The 22,678-nt window shown below is 45.2% G+C and overlaps 1 protein-coding gene across 6 annotated transcripts in view; it reads left to right on the forward strand.

Moving 5' to 3' along the window:
* LOC139226750 (E3 ubiquitin-protein ligase rnf213-alpha-like) overlaps positions 1–22,678 on the forward strand; it is a 166,275-nt gene that overhangs the window by 34,369 nt on the left and 109,228 nt on the right. For all 6 annotated transcript variants that reach the window (XM_070857737.1, XM_070857736.1, XM_070857741.1 and 3 more), the window contains 7 exons: positions 4,373–4,656; positions 9,770–10,038; positions 12,825–13,031; positions 17,147–17,369; positions 17,970–18,025; positions 20,053–20,215; positions 21,728–21,886. In XM_070857737.1, the coding sequence (XP_070713838.1) occupies positions 4,373–4,656; positions 9,770–10,038; positions 12,825–13,031; positions 17,147–17,369; positions 17,970–18,025; positions 20,053–20,215; positions 21,728–21,886 (1,361 nt within the window). The remainder of the gene's footprint in view (positions 1–4,372; positions 4,657–9,769; positions 10,039–12,824; positions 13,032–17,146; positions 17,370–17,969; positions 18,026–20,052; positions 20,216–21,727; positions 21,887–22,678) is intronic.

Genomic DNA, 22,678 nt, shown 5'->3' on the forward strand with positions numbered 1-22,678 from the left:
AACGCCTCAATTTCAAAATTCTCATCCTTGTTGACAAATCACTCCATGGCCTTGCCCCTTGCTAATTCTAATCTTTTTCACCCTCACAACCATATAAGGTGTCTGCGCTCCTCAAATTCTGGCCTCTTGAACATCCCTCATTATAACTGCTCAACCAACGGTGGCCGTGCCTTCAGCTGCCTGGGCTCTAAGCTCTAGAACTCCCTCCCTAAACCTCTCCGCCTCTCCACCTCTCTTTCCTCCTTTAAGACACTCCTTAAAATCCACCTCTTTAAACAAGCTTTTGGTTATCTGCCTTCATTTCTTCTTTTGTGGCTCGGTGTGGCTTGTAACATTGTTGTGAAGCACCTTGGGACAATTTACTACGTTAAAGGCACTATATAAATAAAAGTTATAATATTAATAATAAAAGCAATTAAGGTCAATGATTTCTTAAAGTTATGCTGCATTTAATTGGTCATTCTGACGTTTTATACAAATTCTTAAAGTTGTGCCCTATTGTGCATACAGAGCTCTCAACAGCCTATGGCTCACTTATCATCCCTCTCTCATCCTGTTACATAACCTCCCCCGCCAGAAAAGAGCGAGGGGCTGGAGCGATTTCTGTAGTAAAGCACATCCACCCTCAGCATGGGGTAAGCATCAAACTTGGATGTTTCATTTGATTTTCTAAAATCATGACAGAATCTCGATGACCCATCGGGTTTTGTGCCATAACTATAGCAGTTGACCATTCACTGTGATGCTCTTCTAGTATTCCTAGCTCTAGCATCATCCTGGTCTGTTGGGAGACCTCCTATCTCTTCAGCTCAGGGATCCGGTATGGTTTCACTGAGACCATTATCCCCAGAGTCGTTACTACAACAACAACCACTTTTATTTATATAGCGCCTTTAACATTGTAAAATGTCCCAAGGTGCTTCACAGCAGTGTTATAAAACAATCAAGCAGGCTGCTATGTCATCGATAAAAACATAGAAACATATAAAATAGGAGCAGTAGTAGGCCATTCAATATGACCATGGCTGATCCTCTATCTCAACACCATCTTCCTGCTTTTTCCCCATACCCCTTGATGCCTTTTGTTTCGAGAAACCTATCTATCTCCCTCTTAAATATATTCAGTGATTTGGCCTCCACAGCCTTTTGTGGTAGAGAATTCCACAGGTTCACCACTCTCTGAGTGAAAATATTTCTCCTCATCTCGGTCCTAAATTTCCTACCCCGCATCCTGAGACTGTAACTTCTTGTTCGAGACTTCCCAGCCAGGGGAAACATCCTCCCCGCATCCAGTCTATCCAACCCAGTCAAAATTTCATACACTTCAATGAGACCCCCTCTCATTCTTCTAAACTGCAGTGAATACAGGCCTAGTCGACCCAATCTCTCCTCATACGACAGTCCTGCCATCTCAGGAATCAGTCTGGTGAACCTTCGCTGCACTCCCTCTATGGCAAGTACATCCTTTCTTAGGTAAGGAGACCAAAACTGCACACAATATTCCAGGTGCTGTCTCACCAAGGCCCTGTATAACTGTAGTAAGGCATCCTTGCTCCTGTACTTAAATCCTCTTGCAGTGAAGGCCAACATACCATTTGCCTTCCGAACTGCTTGCTGCACCTGTATGTTTGCTTTCAATGACCGGTGTACAAGGACACCCAGGTCCGTCTGCACATCGACACTTCCCAAGCCATCACCATTTAAATAATACTTTGTCCTTATGTTTTTCCTACCAAAGTAGATAACTTCACATTTATCCATGTTATACCTCATCTGCCATATGTCTGCCCACTCACTCAACCTATCTAAATGGCCTTGCAGCGTCTTTGCATCCTCCTCACAACTCACAATCCCACCTAGTTTTGTGTCGTCAGCAAACTTGGAAATATTACATTTGGTTCCCTCATCCAAATCATTTATATATATTGTGAATAGCTGGGGCCCAAGCATTGATCCCTGTGATATCCTACTAGTCACTGCCCACCACCCTGAAAAAGACCTGTTTATTCCTACTCTCTGTTTCCTGTCAGTTAACCAATTTTCAATCCATGCCAATACATTACCCCCCAATCCGATGTGCTTTAATTTTGCCATTGCCACTGTAGTTGGAGCTGCATTCATCCAGACAAGTGGAGAGTATTCCATGTGCCTTGCAGATGGTGGAAAGGCTTTGGGGAGCTTTGGGGAGCGAGGAGCAATGTTCCCCGCTCTGGAGCTCCCGCGAAGCCGGATTACCGGCTTTTAAATGGGCAAAACAGCATATGCGCGGTATTTTGAATGGGCCGTGCACACCCTTAAAGATGCCACGCATCCAAAATAAAATTAAAGGGAACATTGGTCAGGAGGTCAATTACTCCCCACAGAATACCCAGCTTCTGACCTGCTCCTTTAGTATTTATGTGGCTGCTCCAGTTCAGTTTCTGGGTAATGGTGACCCCCAGGATATTGATGGTGGGGGATTCGGCGATGGTACTCCTGTTGAATATCAAGGGGCAGTGGAGATAGTCATTGTCTGGCACTTGTGCGGCATGAAAGTTACTTGCCATTTATCAGCAATGGCCTGAAAGTCTTCCAGGCCTTGCTGCATTGCAGGCATGGAGGGCTTCATTATCTGTGGAGTTGCGAATAGCACTGAACACTGCAATCATCGGCGAACACCCGACTTCTGATGGCGGGAAGGCCATTGATCAAGCAGCTGAAGATGGTTGGGCCTAGGACACAGTCCTGAGGAACTCCTGCAGCGATGTCCTTGACATTAGGCTTGATTATGGTGGCTTCTGTGGTTGAATGATCACACTTGTTCTGTAGTGCATCTGATTGACTGGTATTTGTGTTGGTCACACTGGTTTGCACACTGAAACCTATCCAGCAATAGAAAGATCCACAATGGGACTCCATCATTCCCACATTACAACAGTGACTACACTCCAAACAGTACCTCATTGGCTGTAAAGCGCTTTGAGATGTCCGGTGGCCATGAAAGGCGCTATATAAATGTAAGTCTTTCCATCAGTGGATAAAGAATTATTGTTAGTAATCTTCTTACTGTTCAAATTGCAAATATCTGGGTGAGAATTGGACTCCTTCTGACACTGATAAATTCATCTGAAAAGAAGTGACACATAGACCAGTTAATCTTACATCAGTTATGGAGAAAGTATACAAAGACATTTTGTTAGGTGTTGTTACTAATCACTAAAGGTAAATCTCTGCATCACTGAGAGATACTCATGTGTAAACTTTCTCCATGACTTTGGATGAGTTTTCTCGGTTTTTATTCATTAATCACTATTTATGCAGCTCCCCGGTGGGGCCCAATAAACATTCATTTTGCGCAACATCTGCTGGTCTGGGCTTGTGTTTAATGTCATCATCATCATAGACAGTTCCTCAGAATTGAGGAAGACTTGCTTCCAATCTTAACATGAGTTCTTAGGTGGCTGAACAGTCCAATATGAGAACCACAATCTCTGTCACAGGTGGGACAGACAGTTATTGAGGGAAGTGATGGGTGGGACTGGTTTGCCACACGCTCTTTCCGCAGCTTGTGCTTGATTTTTGCATGCTCTTGGCGACGAGACTTGAGGAGCTCAACACCCTCCCGGATGCGTTTCCTCCACTTAGGGCAGTCTTTGGTCAGGGACTCCCAGGTGTCAGTGGGGATGTTGCACTTTATCAGGGAGGCTTTGAGGGTGTCCTTGTAACGTTTCCGCTGCCCACCTTTGGCTCATTTGCCGTGAAGGAGTTCCGAGTAGAGTGCTTGCTTTGGGATGCGCGTGTATGGCATGCAAACAATGTGGCCTGCCCAGCGGAGCTGATCAAGTGTGGTCAGTGCTTCAATGCTGGGGATGTTGGCCCGGTCGAGGATGCTAACTTTGGTTACATTGGATCTCGTTGTCGACGCCTGTTCTTGTTGATAGGCTCCTAAGACAAGGGAAGTAGTCCACGTTGATGTATCCATCTAGTATTAACTATGGTGACTTGTCTGGGTTACCTGGCAAGGATAAATTCAAGTTACTTTAATGCCTTCAGTTATAAAGAACTTCTCATGGCCGACTTCCAGTGCTTCAAATAACAATTGAGCTTGATTAAGACATATTTGGTAACAGATGATAATATTGTCAGTCATAAAAGCCATTGACTGATTTTAATGAATTCATTGCTTGTAATTAATTAAGCATCACATTCAGATTCATGAAATGTGACAATCATTTTGCTTGTGAAAAATACTGATTAATCAAATGTAAAATGCATTTACCTCTCTTACAAACCAGTGGATTTTTTTTAGTAATGTCATAGCAGAAACATGGTTTACAATAGTTTTCTTAATCTTCTTGTTTCTCAATGTAATTATTTTCTTTTTTATTTTAAGAATGGCACCAGTATGATGGCATCATGAACTTTCAACAGCCATCAATGTTTAGTGCAATGAAACACATCGCATCATTTGGAAAGTCTCCAGAAGAAAGGATTTCCCAGTCGATGTATACAGGAGGCAAAATTATGCTGGAGAACATCTTTGATCTCCTTACTTCCCTGAATCAAGAAACATTCAAGCAATTTAAGCTGCAACTGAAGCATTTTCAGCAGTGCCGCCGGATAACGGAATCTGAATGGTTTACATGGGTACGGCAAATCCATTTTGATGAAGTACAGGTAAATATTCATAAGTGTCACCGAAATGAAATTGTGCTATCTGGTTTTAGTTTGGAGCATGAGCAGTTAAAAAACATTTTTTTTTAATTGTAAGTTTCATGGATTCAGGCTTGACAGAGAAGTGATTTGAACTTAAACAATCAGTTCAGTTTGTATATGGCTGACTAACTTTTTAAATGCGAATGGGCAATTATTCAAAATTTAGGAAGTTCCAGCAATCTTTTCTTGGAAGTATATTAAAAAAATTATTTGAATTAAAAAAAAATTCTTGGGATATGGACTCATACGCTGTTGGGGATGTTGGCCTGATCGAGGACACTAACGTTGGTGCATCTATCCTCCCAGGGGATTTGCAGGATCTTGCAGAGACATCGTTGGTGGTATTTCTCCAGCGATTTGAGGTGCCTACTGTATATGGTCCATGTCTCTGAGCCATGCAGGAGGGCGGGTATCACTACAGCCCTGTAGACCATGAGCTTGGTGCCAGATTTGAGGGCCTGATCTTCGAACACTCTCTTCCTCAGGTGGCCAAAGGCTGCACTGGTGCACTGGAGGCGGTGTTGAACCTCGTCGTCTGTGTCTGGCCTTGCTGATAATCGGCTCCCGAGGTATGGAAAATGGTCCACTTTGTCCAAGGCCGTGCCATGGATCTTGATGACTGGGGGGCAGTGCTGTGTGGCAAGGGTCAGGTTGGTGGAGGATCTTTGTCTTACGGATGTTGAGTGTAAGGCCCATGCTTTCGTATGCCTCAGTGAAGATGTTGACAATGACTTGGAGTTCAGTCTCTGTGCGCAGACGCAAGCGTCGTCCGCGTACTGTAGTTCGACAACAGAGGTTGGGATGGTCTTGTATCTAGCCTGGAGACGACGAAGGTTGAATAGGTTCCCACTGGTTCTGTAGTTTAGTTCTACTCCAGCGGGGAGCTTGTTGAGTGTGAAGTGGAGCATTGCAGCGAGGAAGATTGAGAAGAGGGTTGGCGCGATAACGCAGCCCTGCTTGACCCCAGTCCGGACGTGGATTGGGACTGTGATGGATCCATTGGTAAGGATCACGGCCTGCATGTCGTCGTGGAGCAGGCGGAGGATGATGACAAACTTTTGGGGGCAGCTGAAACGGAGGATGCTCCATAGTCCCTCGCGGGTGACAGTGTCAAAGGCCTTTGTAAGGTCAAAGAAGGCCATGTACAAGAGTTGGTGCTGTTCCCTGCATTTTTCTTGCAGCTGTCGCGCTGTATAGATCATGTCCGTTGTGCCCCGTAGGGGATGAAATCTACACCGTGACTCCGGGAGGAGCTCCTCAGCCACATGGAGAAGATGGTTGAGGAGGATTCTAGCGATGACTTTCCTAGTGGCTGATAACAGGGAGATTCCTCTGTCGTTGCCGCAGTCGGACTTATCCCCTTTTTTAAAGATGGTCACAATTACTGCATCTCTGAGATCTTCCGGCATGCTCTCCTCCTTCCAGATGAGAGAGATGAGGTCATGCGTTTGTGCCAATAGTGCCTCTCCGCCATACTTTAGTGCCTCAGCGGGGATTCCATCTGCTCCCATTGCCTTGTTCCTGAGCTGTCGGGTGGCCTTTTCTACCTTGTGCAGGGCTGGGGTTTTGCTGAGATGGTGGCGGGCAGCATACTGCGGGACGGAGTCGAGGACATTCGAGTCAAAGGCGGAGTCTTGGTTAAGGAGATCTTCGAAGTGCTCCTTCCAGCGGGTCCTGAGTGCCTTGGTGTCCTTGATGAGTGTCACCCCATTCTTGGCCAGCAGTGGGGTGGGGCCTTGAGTGCTTGGGCCGTAAGGGGCATTGACTGTGGTGAAGAATCCTCACATATCATGGCTGTCAGCCAGCTGCTGAATCTCCTGTGCTTTCTCCACCCACCATCTATTCTTTAGGTCACTGTTTTTTTGTTGAACCTCGGCCTTAAGCTATCTGTAATGTGCTTTGCTGCTCCCGACTTGGGTTGTTGTTTTAGGTTCAGAAATGCCCTGCGCTTGCGATTTATTAGCTCTTGAAACTCCTGGTCATTCTCATCAAACCAGTCCTGGTGTTTCCTGATTGAGTGACCGAGCATCTCTACACGGGCACTGGTTATGGTGGCCTGGAGGGCAGACCAATCGCTGTGGGTATTCTGCGTCTCGGGGTCATCAAGGGTCGCCACATTAGCAGTGAGGCACTGGCTGTATAGGGCTCTCTTAGCTGGGTCTGTGAGTGCCCCAGCATTGATTTTTTTTTTGCGGCACTTCTTCTGCTGCCGTCGCAGCTTTGGGACTATGTTGATGTTGATGATGGAACGGATTAGGCGGTGGTCCATCCAGCAGTCGTCGGCTCCTGTCATGGAGCAGGTGATGCACACATCCTTGCGATGTGCAAGGATGTCGGGTCGATGCCAGTGTTATAGCTGTACTGGAACAGCTTGGCTAGAGGTGTGGCAAGTTCTGGGGCACTGGTCTTCAGCACTTCTGGCTGAAGATGGTTGCAAATGCTTCAGCCTTGTCTTTGGCACTCATGTGCTGGGCTCTGCCATCGTTGAGGATGGGAATGTTAATGGAGCCTCCTCCTCCCGTAAGTTGCTGAATTGTCCAACACCATTCACGATTAGATGTGGCAGGACTTCAAAGCTTTGACCTAATTCGTTGGTTGTGACTTTGACACGGTTGATCACACCATCCACCTCCAATGCCTCTCCTTCATTGTCCAGCTGGATTAGACTTCCGTTACCTGGATCCATTCCTATCTATCCAGTCGTAGCCAGAGAATCATCTGCAATGGAATCTCTTCTCGCTCCCGCAACCTTACCTCTGGAATCCTCCAAGGGTCTAGCCTTGTTCCCCTCCTATTTCTCATTTACTTGCTGCCCCCTCAAAAACATGTATGCTGATGACACCCAGCTCTACCTCACCTCCACCTCTCTTGGACCCTCCACTGCCTCTGATTTGTCACACTGCTTGACCGAGCATGATGGGCATGAAGTTTCCTCGTACTAAATATACAAACTCCGTTCCATAACCACTGACTCCATCCCTCTCCCTCGCCACTGTCTGAGGCTGATTTAGAGCAAACTTAGAGTGCTATTTGACCCTGAGATGAGCTTCCGATTCCATTTCCGCTCCAACACTAAGACCGCCTATTTCCACTTGTCACATTGCCCGTCTCCACCTCTGCATCAGCTCATCTGCTGAAACCCAACCCTTTGTTACCTCTACTCTTGACTATTCCAATGCTCTCCTGACTGGTTCCCCACCTTGCAACCTCTGTAAACTTGAGCTCATCCAAAACTCTGTTCCCTGCATCCTAACTCGCCCATCCCTTTTATGCTCGCTGACCTACATTGGCTCCACCAACAGCAATGCCTTGATTTTAGAATTCTCATCCTTGTTTTCAAATCTCTCCATGGTCTCATCCCCTTCCTGTCTCTGTTACCTCCTCCAGCCCTACAATCTGCTGAGATCTCTGTGCTCTTCCAAGATGCCTCTTGTGCATCCCTGATTTAATTGTTTCACCATTGGCGGTCATTCCTTCAGAAGCCTAGGCCCTAAGCTTTAGAATTCGCTCCTTAAATCTCTCCGCATACCTACTTCTCGCTCCTTTAAGACGGTCCTTAAAACCTACCCCTTTGACCCGTCCTAATATCTCCTTCTGTAGCTTGGTGTCAAATTATGTTTGATAACGTTCTTGTGAAGCACTTTGCTATGTTCTACTACATTGAAGGCACTATATAAATGCAAGATATTATTGTTGTGGTATTTCTTAGCTTTGTCTTCCTCTGATGAGCATGCATCTAGTCTTGTGTTGTAGCTTCATCAGGTTGGCAACTCATTTTCAGGTTTGAATAGTGGCTGCTCTTGGAATGCTCTTCTACTTGCCTCATTGGTTCCTTGGCTTGATGGTAATGGTAGAATGAGGGATATGCCGGGCCATGAGGTTACAGATTGTGGGGAATGCAATTCTGCTGCTGCTGACGGCCCACAGTGCCTCATGGAGTCCCAATTTCGAGCTGGTAGCTCTGTTCTTAATCTACCCCACTTCACACAATGGTAGTTCCACATGACATAATTGAGGCAGTCCTCCGTGTGAGACAGGGTTTGGTCTACACAAGGACTGCTTGGTGATCACTCCTACCAATACTGTCATGGTCAGATGTATTTGTGACAAATAGATTGGTGGAGACTAGATCAAGTAGATTATTCCCTTGAGTTGGTTCTCTCACCACCTGCCGCAGGCCCAGTCTGGCAGCTATGTCTTTCAGAACTCAGCCAGCTTGGCTAGTGGTGGTGCTGCTAAGCCACTCTTGGTGATGGACATTTACGTCCCCCACCCAGAGTACATTCTGTGCCCTTGTTATCTTCAGTGCTTCCTCTAAGTGGTGTTCAACACGGAGGAGTGCTGATTCATTGGCTGAAGGAGGGCGGTAGGTGGTAACCAGCAGAAGGTTTCCTTGCCAATGTTTGACCTGAAGCTATGAGACTTCATGGAATCCTGAGTCAGTGCTGAGGCTCTCAGGGCCAATCCCACCCGACTGTATACCTCTCTCCCGCCATCTCTGGGACATTGGCTGATAGGCATGATTTTATGAGTATGACTATGTCAGGCTGTTCGAGGCCCGCCCCCTAGATTTCATACCCACGACGCACCCCACCGCACCACTCACCTGACCTGCTATCCTCAGCATGACAGCGAGACAATTTCCTGCCCTCCTGTTTGGCGCCCGCAGCTCACTGATAAGCTATCAAAGATAGCTTCCATTTTAACTCGAGTGATTTGAGAACAGTATAACATAAGTCAAATTGTCTTGCCTATTTGATGCAAAACTCTGATTTCTTCACCATGAGGTAGGTTAGATGCGGTGTGTGAAAGGAGTGGATTTAATGGACCATTCGAAGGCAGTTTCTTCTTGAGTGCGTCCTTGTGTTTTTCACTTCGAATGTTGTATTGAGGAGCGAGCTAACACCTGCCTTTGAATGTAAAACAAATTAAAAAGGGGGAAGTTGACAGCTTAATTTGAATTTGGGTTCCTTATTGTAGATTCCAACACCTTACTTACGAGAGACACTTTTTTAAAAGCAAGAGTTTATTCCGTGTATATTTCCCATTGATTTATTTTTATTTTCTATCGCAGACTAAAGAATTGATAAGTGAGCAGTTGAAGAAATTTCTGGATCCTTACACTCAGCCAGAACCTAAAAAAGCAACAAAATCCAAAAGAATTGTGAAAAATCCATTTGTAGCTGGAATGCTGGCTTTTGTTATCTGCAACCATTGCTCTTTGGTCTTGGATACAAAAGACTTAGTAACTATCTGCCAACTGTTAAAACTGCCCCAGAAAAGTACAGAAGAGCATCTCCGAGACCTGAGAGAAATGACAATACTTTTCCCAACACCTCAATAGTAGGTTCAGCGCACATTTTTACTTTTATAGATTGCCTTGTACTTATTTTTACTCTTTTCCCTGACTGTTATAATCTGCTGGGATTTTGGAACACCAACCAGAAATTTATTTTCAATGAAATCTTTTTATATCACGCTTTTCTGATTTGCAGAGGACAGAACAAAAGAAATATTGATAACTGATCATTATGGGATGGAATTTGCCTTCTTCCCCTCCCCATGGCAATGAATCGGGCTGGTTCGAATGGAGTTCAGTATTTCTGGCCTCCATCTGCTGTTTTGTGATTGATCTGGAACTGCAGTGTGTTTTCATTACAGAAGTTGCAAGTTGTAAAGCTAAGGGGCTGGATTTTAGGCTTGTCTGTTTTCGGGGTGAAAACGGAGGCAGGGCGGGAAAGTTACCGGCCGGGAATAGTTTGCGCTTTGGTAAGGAAGTTTCGGCATCTGGGCCCTGCGTCAGGGGGCGCAGCGCGAAGGGAAGCGTTGTACATTTCTCGTGGCGCAAGTATGGGAAACTGTGTTCCGAGAGAGGCCCCGGGGGGGCGGGGGGATCCTTAAAAAAACACAAAGACATTCCCAAAATATTGCCCACGCCGCCACAACACAAATCGCTAAAAAGCAATTAAAAGAACAAACACTCGCACTGACCTTCGGAGCACTTCACCTTCCTCTGTGCCGCCGGCTATGCCGGACTGCACTGATTTCCCAGCCGGTCGTTGCGGGCACACTTCCGGGCGGACAGATCGGCCAAAAGTCCAAACTGCTGCCGGCTCTCCGGCAGTGCTGCTCAATGCCGCTGCTAAACGGGACCGGAGGTTCGCGACGGGGCACAGGAGACCTGAATGCCGCCTTTCTCGCTGCTCCGGGGTGACACCCGGAATGTAATGGACTGGAAAATCCAGCCCTAGATATAAAAACGTGTGCTCACATGTCCAGCAATCGGTTCTGAAGTTGTGTTAGGTTTTCTCTACCTCCTGTTCCCCATGATTCCCCCGTCTACTTTCAGATTTACTTGCTAATTCTTTGTTCTGAATTACTAAAGACTATTGTGACCTTTTCAAAACAGTTGCAAAGGGGTAAGTGGGCTGGTTACAAAGAACCTGTGTGGGACTTGAAAAATAAAGTTTGTTCAATTCTCAGCTGGAGAAAAAAATTCCCTTTACCTCTCTGAAAGCTGATGTCCACAATGTGTAATCTAAATTAATCCAAATAGAGGTATCAAACAGAAAAATAGGTCTGGAGATACTTGCATATTCTTCATACATAGAATTAAGCTACATGTGATGATGATCTGCAAGCTTCATATTCTGAAAGACACATACTTATCTACATATAACCTTCTTACATTAGAGCTGCTGGCTAAATTTTATTTGCATTGTGTTTATATTAAATTGTATTAGCATTGCAGTCGCTGATACCGGCAGAGTTCAGCAGTGAGATAGAAATCATTGGGCTGGAAACTGGATCTTGTTACGGGTGTAAAACATACTCGAAAGCCAATTTCAGGGACCAACCTCCCATGCCCAAGTTACACCTGAAAGACACCCGACCCGATATTGGGTCAGACTATTTTGCAGGAGTCACTGATGGCCACCTTTAATTGACATTGGGTCCTTTACATATGAAAATGAGGGTCCTATCCCCTGTGTTAGGCTCCCTTGCCGAACTTGGATCAGATTGCGTGGAGCAGGCACCAGGTCTGCTTTGCTCAGCATTCTTTAGCAGCAAGTTAGTTTTTTCAAAAAGGTTGCTGTGCAGCCAAGAGGAGCGGGCGTGCTTTCCCGAATTCCCGATATCCCGATCGGCACCCACGCCCCACCATGCACAAATACCTGGGCCTCTGTCATTGTTTTGGTAAGATATGGCTTGCAGTGCAATAAAAATACCGAAGGGAAAAAAAATAGCCTGGAAATTGCAACCATTTATGCATTTAATTCACACTCTTTGGGTGAGAAAGAGGAATTTGGTGGGGGGAACCTGTTTCTGCTGGGTTTTTGCCCATTTCATGCCCCTTTGGTAAATGCTGACGGCTGTTGGCGTTCGTTCTGCCCAACTGCCCTCCAGCATGAGATATTTGGAAATAGGTCTGGCGGGAAATCGGGCTCACGTAGAACTTCTGCCCGTTCCACCCAGGATGAGGTCAACAGTAAGTATGCCAGCATGAAGCAGACACACTTGCTTTACCACGATAATCGCTTGATCAGGCAGCACTTTAAATATATATTTGCCTTATAACACTTCGGCCGGAGGAGCCTGTATCCCGCCCGGCCACCAAAGTGCAGCATTTTGCTGCTCCAAAATCTCACTGGCTCTAAAGGGTGGCCACTCCAGTAGTACTGCGAATGCCATGGCCAACTGCCCTGATTATGCAGACGACACTGTCCCATAATTGGAGACGATGTCCAGGCCAGAGAAGAAGATCTTACCTGTGGATATTTCCAGGTCCTTTCTTTCATTATTTTCCCATAATTGAGCTCGGAGCGAGGATTCAAGTTCAAGAGAAAGGACTGAACCGGCAGATAAATCATCAGCAATGAAATAGTGGTAAGAGGTATAAAAGGGTTACATAGTTCACCCTATTATATGCATGTGTCAGATATCTGCTTTGGTCACCAGTGATTATTTTTGACACTTTAGATAACGTAGGATCTTTCAAGATGCGTGTATTGGTAATTCATTGTGAATTTTATTAACTGGCTCAACTAATCATATTTTTCAAGAAACTGATTGTCACTGATTCAGTGGGTTTGACATAGTGTTAACACTGTAATTGTGTTCGTTCCCAGTACATGTACCGGACTGATTAATCGGTGCATTCATCAAGAAGTCATGGAGCTGGTGCTAGTTGTACCACTTCTTCAGTGGTGTACGGAACACTGTCAACCGCCACATTCAGTGAGCAGTGAAGCCACTTCCAGCAGACCAGAACCACTGCAAGGTGTTTCATATAAAGTGTTTCGAAACAGGATAAAATCTCATCCTAACAAAAGAAGGTGAAATTTACATATTTTTAAATGTTGATAAAAAAACACCTTAGTGACTGCTGTTCAGGACTGTCTAACTTGTAGTTCATTTATTTAAACAATTACAAATTGATGGTACAAGATACCATACGGAGCCCAGTGCGATGGGACGTTTATAGAGCAGATGAACATGGTGTCTTGTTGCTACCACATCAGTGGGCAGGTTGGGGCCACAGGTCGTTTCCATGTTCTATCAGACTAAGATCATGCACTTTTTTTTACTGACAACAACAACTTGCATTTATATACCGCCTTTAATGTAAAACATCCCAAGGCGCTTCACTGCAGCAATTATCAAACAAAACTTGACACAGAGCCACATAAGGAGATACTAGGACAGGCTTAATCAAAGAGGTAGGTTTTAAGGAGCATCTTAAAGGAGGATAGAGAGCCGGTGAGGTTTAGGGAGGGAATTCCAGAGCTTAGGGCCCAGGCAGCTGAAGGCACAGCTGGCAATGGTGGAACAATGAAAGTCAGAGATGCGCAGGAGTCCAGAATTGGAGGAGCAGAGAGATCTCGGAGGGTTGTCGAACTGGAGGAGGTAGGGAGGGGCGAAAACAAGTACGAGAATTTTAAAATCGAGGAGTTGCCGGACCGGGAGCCAATGTAGGTCAGCAAGCACAGGGTGAAATGGACTTGGTGTGAGTTAGGAGATATGGGCAGCAGAATTTTGGATGAGCTCAAGTTTACGGAGGGTGTAAAGTGGGAGGCCAGCCAGGAGAGCACTGGAATAGTCGAATAGAACATTGGAAGGAAAGAGGACAGTAGGAGTATGTTTGAGTTTGTGTGTATGTATTGGCACATACAGCAGAACCTGGTCTCCAGTCATCTTGGATCCCCTTGCCACTGGACCAAGACCGTACTCCGTCAAGCCCGTGTGGTGGCTGGTGTGCAACGGCCACCCCACTTTAAAAGAATTCATGCACAGGCATCTTCCACCATTTAAAATGAGCTCATCAGTCACCTGAGTACTCAGTTTTAGTGTGGAAGCAAGTCATCCTCGACCTCGAGGGATTGCCTATGATGATGATGGAATAGTTGAGTGTAGAGGGAATAAAGGCTTGGATGAGGTGGGGTGGAGACAGGTGATGTTACGGAGCTGGAATTAGGCAATCTTGGAGCTGGAGACGATATGGGGTTGGAAGTTTACAGCTAACTAATAAATTAAATTGATGTTTTTTTTAATATCTACAAATAGATACCACATGTGTGTAGTGATTTAGTCAGTAATCCAGCAGTTAGGGTTCAATCTTAGGCTTGTCTGTTGCAGGTGCTGTGGGGAGCTTGGAGCTGCAGGCTGGGATGTAACTTTTCCAACATTCCATTGACTCTGGATCAGTTCCTATGGAGTGGAGGGTAGCCAATGTAACCCCACTTTTTAAAAAAGGAGGGAGAGAGAAAACAGGGAATTATAGACCGGTCAGCCTGACATCGGTAGTGGGTAAAATGATGGAATCAATTATTAAGGATGTCATAGCAGTGCATTTGGAAAGAGGTGACATGATAGGTCCAAGTCAGCATGGATTTGTGAAAGGGAAATCATGCTTGACAAATCTTCTGGAATTTTTTGAGGATGTTTCCAGTAGAGTGGATAAGGGAGAACCAGTTGATGTGGTATATTTGGACTTTCAGAAGGCGTTCGACAAGGTCCCACACAAGAGATTGATGTGCAAAGTTAGAGCACATGGGATTGGGGGTAGTGTACTGACATGGATTGAGAACTGGTTGTCAGACAGGAAGCAAAGAGTAGGAGTAAATGGGTACTTTTCAGAATGGCAGGCAGTGACTAGTGGGGTACCGCAAGGTTCTGTGCTGGGGCCCCAGCTGTTTACACTGTACATTAATGATTTAGATGAGGGGATTACATGTAGTATCTCCAAATTTGCGGATGACACTAAGTTGGGTGGCAGTGTGAGCTGCGAGGAGGATGCTGTGAGGCTGCAGAGCGACTTGGATAGGTTGGGTGAGTGGGCAAATGCATGGCAGATGAAGTATAATGTGGATAAATGTGAGGTTATCCACTTTGGTGGTAAAAACAGAGAGACAGACTATTATCTGAATGGTGACAGATTAGGAAAAGGGGAGGTGCAAAGAGACCTGGGTGTCATGGTACATCAGTCATTGAAGGTTGGCATGCAGGTGCAGCAGGCGGTTAAGAAAGCAAATGGCATGTTGGCCTTCATAGCAAGGGGATTTGAGTACAGGGGCAGGGAGGTGTTGCTACAGTTGTACAGGGCATTGGTGAGGCCACACCTGGAGTATTGTGTACAGTTTTGGTCTCCTAACCTGAGGAAGGACATTCTTGCTATTGAGGGAGTGCAGCGAAGGTTCACCAGACTGATTCCCGGGATGGCGGGACTGACCTATCAAGAAAGACTGGATCAACTGGGCTTGTATTCACTGGAGTTCAGAAGAATGAGAGGGGACCTCATAGAAACATATAAAATTCTGACAGGGTTAGACAGGTTAGATGCAGGAAGAATGTTCCCAATGTTGGGGAAGTCCAGAACCAGGGGTCACAGTCTAAGGATAAGGGGTAAGCCATTTAGGACCGAGATGCGGAGGAACATCTTCACCCAGAGAGTGGTGAACCTGTGGAATTCTCTACCACAGAAAGTTGTTGAGGCCAATTCACTAAATATATTCAAAAAGGAGTTAGATGAGGTCCTTACTGCTAGGGGGATCAAGGGGTATGGCGAGAAAGCAGGAATGGGGTACTGAAGTTGAATGTTCAGCCATGAACTCATTGAATGGCGGTGCAGGCTAGAAGGGCCGAATGGCCTACTCCTGCACCTATTTTCTATGTTTCTATGTTTCTATGTTAACTGCTTCAGTCTACTCTTTCTGGCATTCAATTTTGTTGCACATGTATTAATTAAGTGATGCCAAAGTGGAATGAAGTTAGAAAATGCCATTTACAGGTGATCACCATCTTTTATGTAACAAGTGGTGGTGACAGTGAGGAAGTCCATGACACAATCTGACAATGACTCTGGCTGGAGCAGGCTTAATGGGCAGAATGACCTTTTCTTGCTCGAGGTGTGTCTATGTCCTTACCCAGTTTAGACATGCTTCAGAATGGAGGTCATTGCTTCATTCTTGAGAATGGATGAATAATTGTGCAGGACACAGTAATCCCTGCTCCCAAATTCCTAATATGCCGCCTGTTGTGCAAAGCTCTGCACGTTTCGATAATCTATTCCCTAATCCCATTATTGACTGTGCATCCAAAAGATGGTGTGAAAATCAAAGCTTAATTGCACCGAAGCTGTATTGAATTATTTCTTAATTGCGGTTCAATAAACTGCAACTTGCTGAAGATATCCCATGGTTGTTGCTCACAGTGAAGGTACACTGGCTTGAATGGAGAGATTCAGCAACACTCACCATTCACCTTGGGATAAATCTGCTGGCAGAAGGAACTTCCCTGCTGGCAGACGGTGCTCAACACATGGTGATTGGTTGAAGGGACGACAGTGCTGTAGTCGAATTGATCAGAGGGATTCTAAAACACTACATAGGAGGAGCAGGAGTAGACCAGTCCAGCCCCCCCCAGGCCTGTTCAGCCATTCAGTTAGATGAAAGCTGATCTGTACCTTAACTCCATCTACCCGCCATTGTTACGGAACCCTTAATGCCCTGACCTAACAAAAATTTAGTAATTCCGTGTGAAATTTTCAATTGACCCCCAGCCTCAACAGCTTTTAGAGGGAGAGAGTTCCAGATCTCTACTGCCCTTTATGTGAAGACATACTTCCTGACATCAACCCTGAACGGCCTAGCTCTAATTTTAAGGTTATGCCCCCTTGTTCTGGACTTCCCAACCTGAGGAAATAGTTTCTCTGTATCTACCCTATCAATTCCTTGAATAACCTTAAACACCTCAATGAGATCACCCCTTAATCTTCTATTCTCGGAATACAAGCCTAGTCTATGCAACACAAAGGCACACTTTCACAAGACTTTTAATAATTTAGGGAGATAAGGAAAATTTACTCATACATGGAAAAGTAGTAACGACACGGTTAATTTTTTTTAGCAATGTAGCAACTTTTGTTATGTGTACTTATTTCTTGTTATGTTAGAAAATTGCTGGAACTTATGTTTCAAAACAAACCTCTGATTGAGACGTACCCTACACTGGTCTTCAGCTGGTTTTCACTGATTGCAACTGAGGATATTCCAGATTACTCGAGGGAAATGGGGATGACCCTGAAACATGTTGCACAAGGACTAATGTGCAGATTAAAAGAGTGCGAACAGAAAATGGAAAATGATAATTTTAAACCGGAGGACCAAGATATTAAGGTTTGTTTTAAGTGTTTTATATCAAAGATTAAGGGTTTGAAATTCGGCACCGCCGTTTTTGAGGCGGTGTCACCGCCTGAGTGCTGGTTTTACCGCTGGGCGTTAGGTGCAGGCTCCAATGGCCAAATTCAGTTTTTACGGCCAAAGATGAGAGAGCAGCGATAACAGGTGGCGTTGCACACTCCTCCTCACTCTGTTCAGGAGTGTCACTACATATACGAACCCTTGGCAGTCAGTACGCTGAGTTCGAGAGGATTTCTGCTGCATTAAGCATCTCCCGAGAAGAGCTCTGGGCCTTTTTGATGTGGGTTAGCAGTGCCAATAACAGAAGGTCACTCTATCAAATGATCTCAGTCAGTTTGGTGCCTCCAGAAAAAATGTCTGAGAAGCTGGAGTCCATAATGTATACATATATATTCCAATGGATTGCTGTAATTGGTGTTAGCTAACTAGGTCACCTCACTTGTAGAAGGTTTTTGAAGCTGGTGAGAATAGTTCTGCATGTGAAGAATGGTATTTTTAATTGCTCATAATTACTGCTTTTTGCTTTGTTGTATGTTACAATCAATGAAATTTAGGATTATCTTATATGTTCTGCAGGCATTTGGAACAAGCATCGATTATATCAAAGAAATGGTAGTCCAACAAACAGAAAGGTACACTTTATATATTGGTTTCTAGATGAATAAGACAAATGCCAACCAGATTGAGTTAGCTATTATTGCCTTGTTAAAGCCCTAGGCATAGAAATTCGGGTCGTTTGCGCCTCCCGTTCGTGCACCTGGGGGCGCAAACAAGTTTTCGCCTGGGCGCAGTGCCGCTAACGACTCTCGCTAAATTCTGCGGGAGTTTAGCGGCGGTGATAACCTGTAGCGCCCCGCTCCGCTGCGCCGACGGTGACAACGTGCGACCGGTCGCTCGTGGGGCGCAAGTTAAAGGGGAGGTGTGAGGCGTTGCAAAAAAAAATTCCGCCGATTTTGCCGAGCACCCCATTGGCGCTTTGAACGCAGGGTCTGCCCGACACTCTGCTCCCCGGTGGTCCAGGGAGGCCCCTTTCATTACCGTAGAGTTTGCAGCTTGGACCCTTCCCTTTAATTCAGGGAAGAGCCCCTCCTACGCGGCCCAATGCGTGGCGCTGCGCCCCGTTCCTGACGTGTCCGTCCCAGGGGTGGTAGCCCGAACTGCAAGACTTTGGCGCCTGGTGCAAAATGTCCCGCCTCCCGGATGCTACCGCCCCCAAACGGGACGCAATGGAATTTTTCCCCCCTACTCTTTGGAACAATGTTCCCAAATCTCTCCACCTCTCTACTTCTTTCCTCACATTTAAAAGTCTTCTCAAAATACATCTCTTCAACCCAGCTTTCAGTCACTTCTCTTAATCGACCCTGGCAAAGGCTCGATATTGGCTCCTTTTCTCTACCGTAAAATTCTCTATATAACTGTAAGGTGTTATTGTCGTGGTTACTGTTAGACATTTCCTTCCCCTTTAACAGGAACAGGCGAGGCAGGTTTGATTCATAAAGCACCTTTAATGGAAAAACTGTCCCAAGGTGCTTCCCAAATAGAATAAGCTAGAGAACCAAACTATGGAGGGAGAGATTAGTCAAAAAAGATAGGTTTAATCTGGTTTCTGAGGACAGAAGTGGGGAGTTGGAGGGGTTTAGGGAGCGAGATCCAGAGAGTAAGGCTGGGGCAGCAGAGGTTTTGCCACCAATGATCGGACAAAGGGAGTGGAATTCACTAAAGCCCGGAGTAAGTTGACTGAAGGGGTGGGATGGAATATAAAGCTGGAGGAGATTGCAGAAATAGGGTGGAGTAGGACCATGGAGGGATTTAAAATGTAATGTGCTGGAGGACAGTAAGCCAGTGTAATTTAGTGAGGATGGAAATGATGGGTGGGACTTATTGGAGGAATAGATACAGGCAACTGGGGTTTTAACAAGTTAGAGGTTTTGGAGTATTTGAGTAGTGTAGGGGCTGAGATCAGGGCAGAGGCCAGCGATGTTGCAGAGGTGAAAATAAGTGATCTTGGTGATGGGTAGGATGTGGGGTTTGAAACTCATCGCTTCAAAGCTTTAGGTTCTAGGTTCAGAATGAATGAATTGTAAGTGAGGTGGATGGAATTATTGTTAAGGTTTTTGGTGGGGGCTGAAAATAATGGCTTTGGTTATCTCATGGGGTACTGAGGTGAATGATCAGCCATGATCTTATTGAATGGTGGTGCAGGCTCGAAGGGCCGAATGGCCTACTCCTGCACCTATTTTCTATCTTTCCAATGAAGGAAGTTTGGACTCATCCATGACTTGATGTCGAACAAGTGGTCTGACAGCATGGAGGCGCCTGAGGGCTCATGAGAAGTGGTGGAAAGTTGTGTATCATCAGGATACATATATTTGTTGACTTCATTCCTTGGGTGATGTCTCTGAGGAGCAGCAAGTAGATAATGACTTCCTAATTTAGGGTGGGAGAACATAACCAGAAGAGGTTCGTCCAGAATTGAGCACTTCACAATTCTGTGAAAGTATTGAGTTAACAGGATAAATAGTTACATCTAAAGTTACCATTTCCTTACAATTCAAAACAAAAGCCAGGGCCCTGGTTATTCATGCTCCAATAATTGAAGAGTTCAGGAATTTATTTTGATTTGAAGGTTGAACTTAAGTCTCAATGTTTGTTTTTGCAGAAGGAATATCTCTGAGTTGCTGGAAAATGATTTGAAGTGGAGTAATAAGATGCATATGATAATCTGTAAACTGACTAAGAGCACAGGATTGTTCAAAGTTCCAGCTCTTTCATTTCAGCTCGTGGTGAAAGTTGCTGAGAAAATAAAATTGTTGCAAACAGAGGTAAGTCTTAAATTAGTCTGAATGTGAAATGCAACATAAACGTGTTTTGTTGCCTGCAGGGAAAGACAATTGCTTTGATGTTGCACTCCCCACGTCCACAGGTTTTGCCAAACCACTTCACAGTCAGGGAATTACTTTTGTACATCTACCTGAACAGGCAGACGGGGCCTCAGCTTAACTCTCATCTGAAAGATGGCACCTCTGACAATGCAGCACTCCCTCAATACTGCATTGAAGACAGCATTGAGTTGTGTGCTCAAGTCTTGGAGTGGCGCTTGAGCCCACAACCTTCTAACTTGGAGGCAAAAGTGAATAGTTTGTCGTGTAAGATATTAGATGGGTACTGGTTTGCTGTTTATTTTTCACTTAAATCAAGGTTACACTGGGAATGTGCCCAAGGGTATCATCCATGGTGTGTCCACCAGAGTTTCTGGGGTCACTGGGAAGGTGCCTCATTTACATGGGCGTGGTGGATGCAAGTACCACTTTGGACACATCGCTGCGTGTGCCTGTTCATGTGTGTCCGGAAACACCAGCGTCCACCAATGGGCTCATTGACTTTCTGAGCAGAGGTCCAATCTACGTTTAAAAGAATATATATATATATACACTCTTTAGGGGTTTGCACCTCTTGGCTGGCCTGGATCCCACCAGAGGGACCCACATATGTCCCTGTGGAGGCTAGTTTGTGGACATACTGACTGCCACAGAAATGTCAGGGCTCAGTCCATGGCCATGTCTGGATCCGACCCCTGGCCCTCAACTGCATTGTGCTGGGCGAATGGAAATTCCGCCTCTCAGAAGGAAAGAGGAAAATCATGGCAATGGCGGAGACTCGGTGTAACCGGGTTTCCGCCCTTTTTGAGGGTGGTCCACCAGTCTTCCGCTGGAGTTATGGCGGGAAAAGGGGATAAGGGGTTAAGGAGAGCGGGCGGGGAAGTGAAGCTGCGTCCATGATCAGATCAGCCATGATCTTATTGAATGGTGGAGCAGGCTCGAGGGGCCGTATGGCCTACTCCTGCTCCTATATCTTATGTTCTTATGTTCTTAAAACGGTGGAATATCTGAGGAATTTTTGGGCCCCATTTAAAAATTAAGGAGTGCAGTACAAAGCAAGGTCCCATAAACCATCTGAACAAAAATATGTCACAATGGGGGTAATTTTAGATTTGGGCAATGGTGTAAAATAGGTGATATTGAATTGGCCGCACATTATACACCACGGTCGATTTTCCTTCAGATTGAAGTCAGTAGAATGGAATACCAAGGGTGGTGTATATTGAGCGGTCAATTCAGTATCAAAATTTTTTTTAATTGCAAAAATTTAAAACGATTCCCAATAACTTTGGTTAACATTTTCTTTATCCCGTGCTTTGCAGTGGTTCCATTACTGACCGATAATTGCGATCATGTAGTTTTAACTGAACTTTATTGGCAGTTGTACTTTCTTCAGTCTCAGTGCCTGCAATGACTTGCATTGAACAACTCTTGTTCCCCCTCTCCCCATTCCAGGAATCACAAGCGGAGCCATCTCCAGAAGAAAATCAAACCAGTGTCAATGTAAAATCAGCAATCAACGGTGCTCAAGATTGCCTCCGTTCTTGGCGAACAGACACTTTGCAGAAAACCATACTTTCCGCAGCAAAGTTCACTGTCAAGAAAGAACTGGAGGTATATTTGGCACCTTTACCCTTCAAGATGCATTTACAGGCTTTTAAGTGCAGAGTAAAAATATTGCATTCTGTATATGGGCTACCTTTCAAATTTTTATTTATAAAAGGAACAAGACTAAATACAGACCATCCTGCTTCGAACCATCGAAGGCTGCAGCACAGCAGGAGGCTATTTGACCCATCATTCCTGTACCGGCACTTAACAAGAACAATTCAAAAATGAATCCTATTGCTCCCAAGCTCCTTCCATAGCCCTGTTCCTTCCCCTGCAGCAAGTATTGATCCAATTCTAAGATGCCATGGTTTCTTCCCCTGTGGCAAAGCATTCCATGCTCGAACAAATAGGCCTGATAACTGTATCTCACCTCAAATAAATGTTACCTTTTGTGGAGTGGGGAGTGGTGTGCAGTGAAAGATTTGGTTTGAATGAGAATAGATTATTTATCTTAAAGGAGAAAATTGTCCAAAAAAAAGACATTAAGCAAACCAATTACTGTGAATCATAGACTTATAGAATGGTTACAGCACAGAAGGAGGCCATTCGGCCCATCAAGCCCATGCCGGCTCTCTGCAAGAGCACTTCAGCTAGTCCCCCGCCTTTTCCCCGGAGCCCTGAACATTTTTTTCCTTCAGGTACTTATCCAATTCTGTTTTGAAAGCCACGATTGAGTCTGCCTCCACCACCCTTTCAGGCAGTGCATTCCAGATCCTAACCACTTGCTGCGTAAAAAGATTTTTCTTCATGTCGCCTTTGGTTCTTCTTTCAATCATGTTAAATTGGTGTCCTCTG

The sequence above is a fragment of the Pristiophorus japonicus genome, chromosome 16 (assembly GCF_044704955.1).
Source record: "Pristiophorus japonicus isolate sPriJap1 chromosome 16, sPriJap1.hap1, whole genome shotgun sequence".
Taxonomy (NCBI): domain Eukaryota; kingdom Metazoa; phylum Chordata; class Chondrichthyes; family Pristiophoridae; genus Pristiophorus; species Pristiophorus japonicus.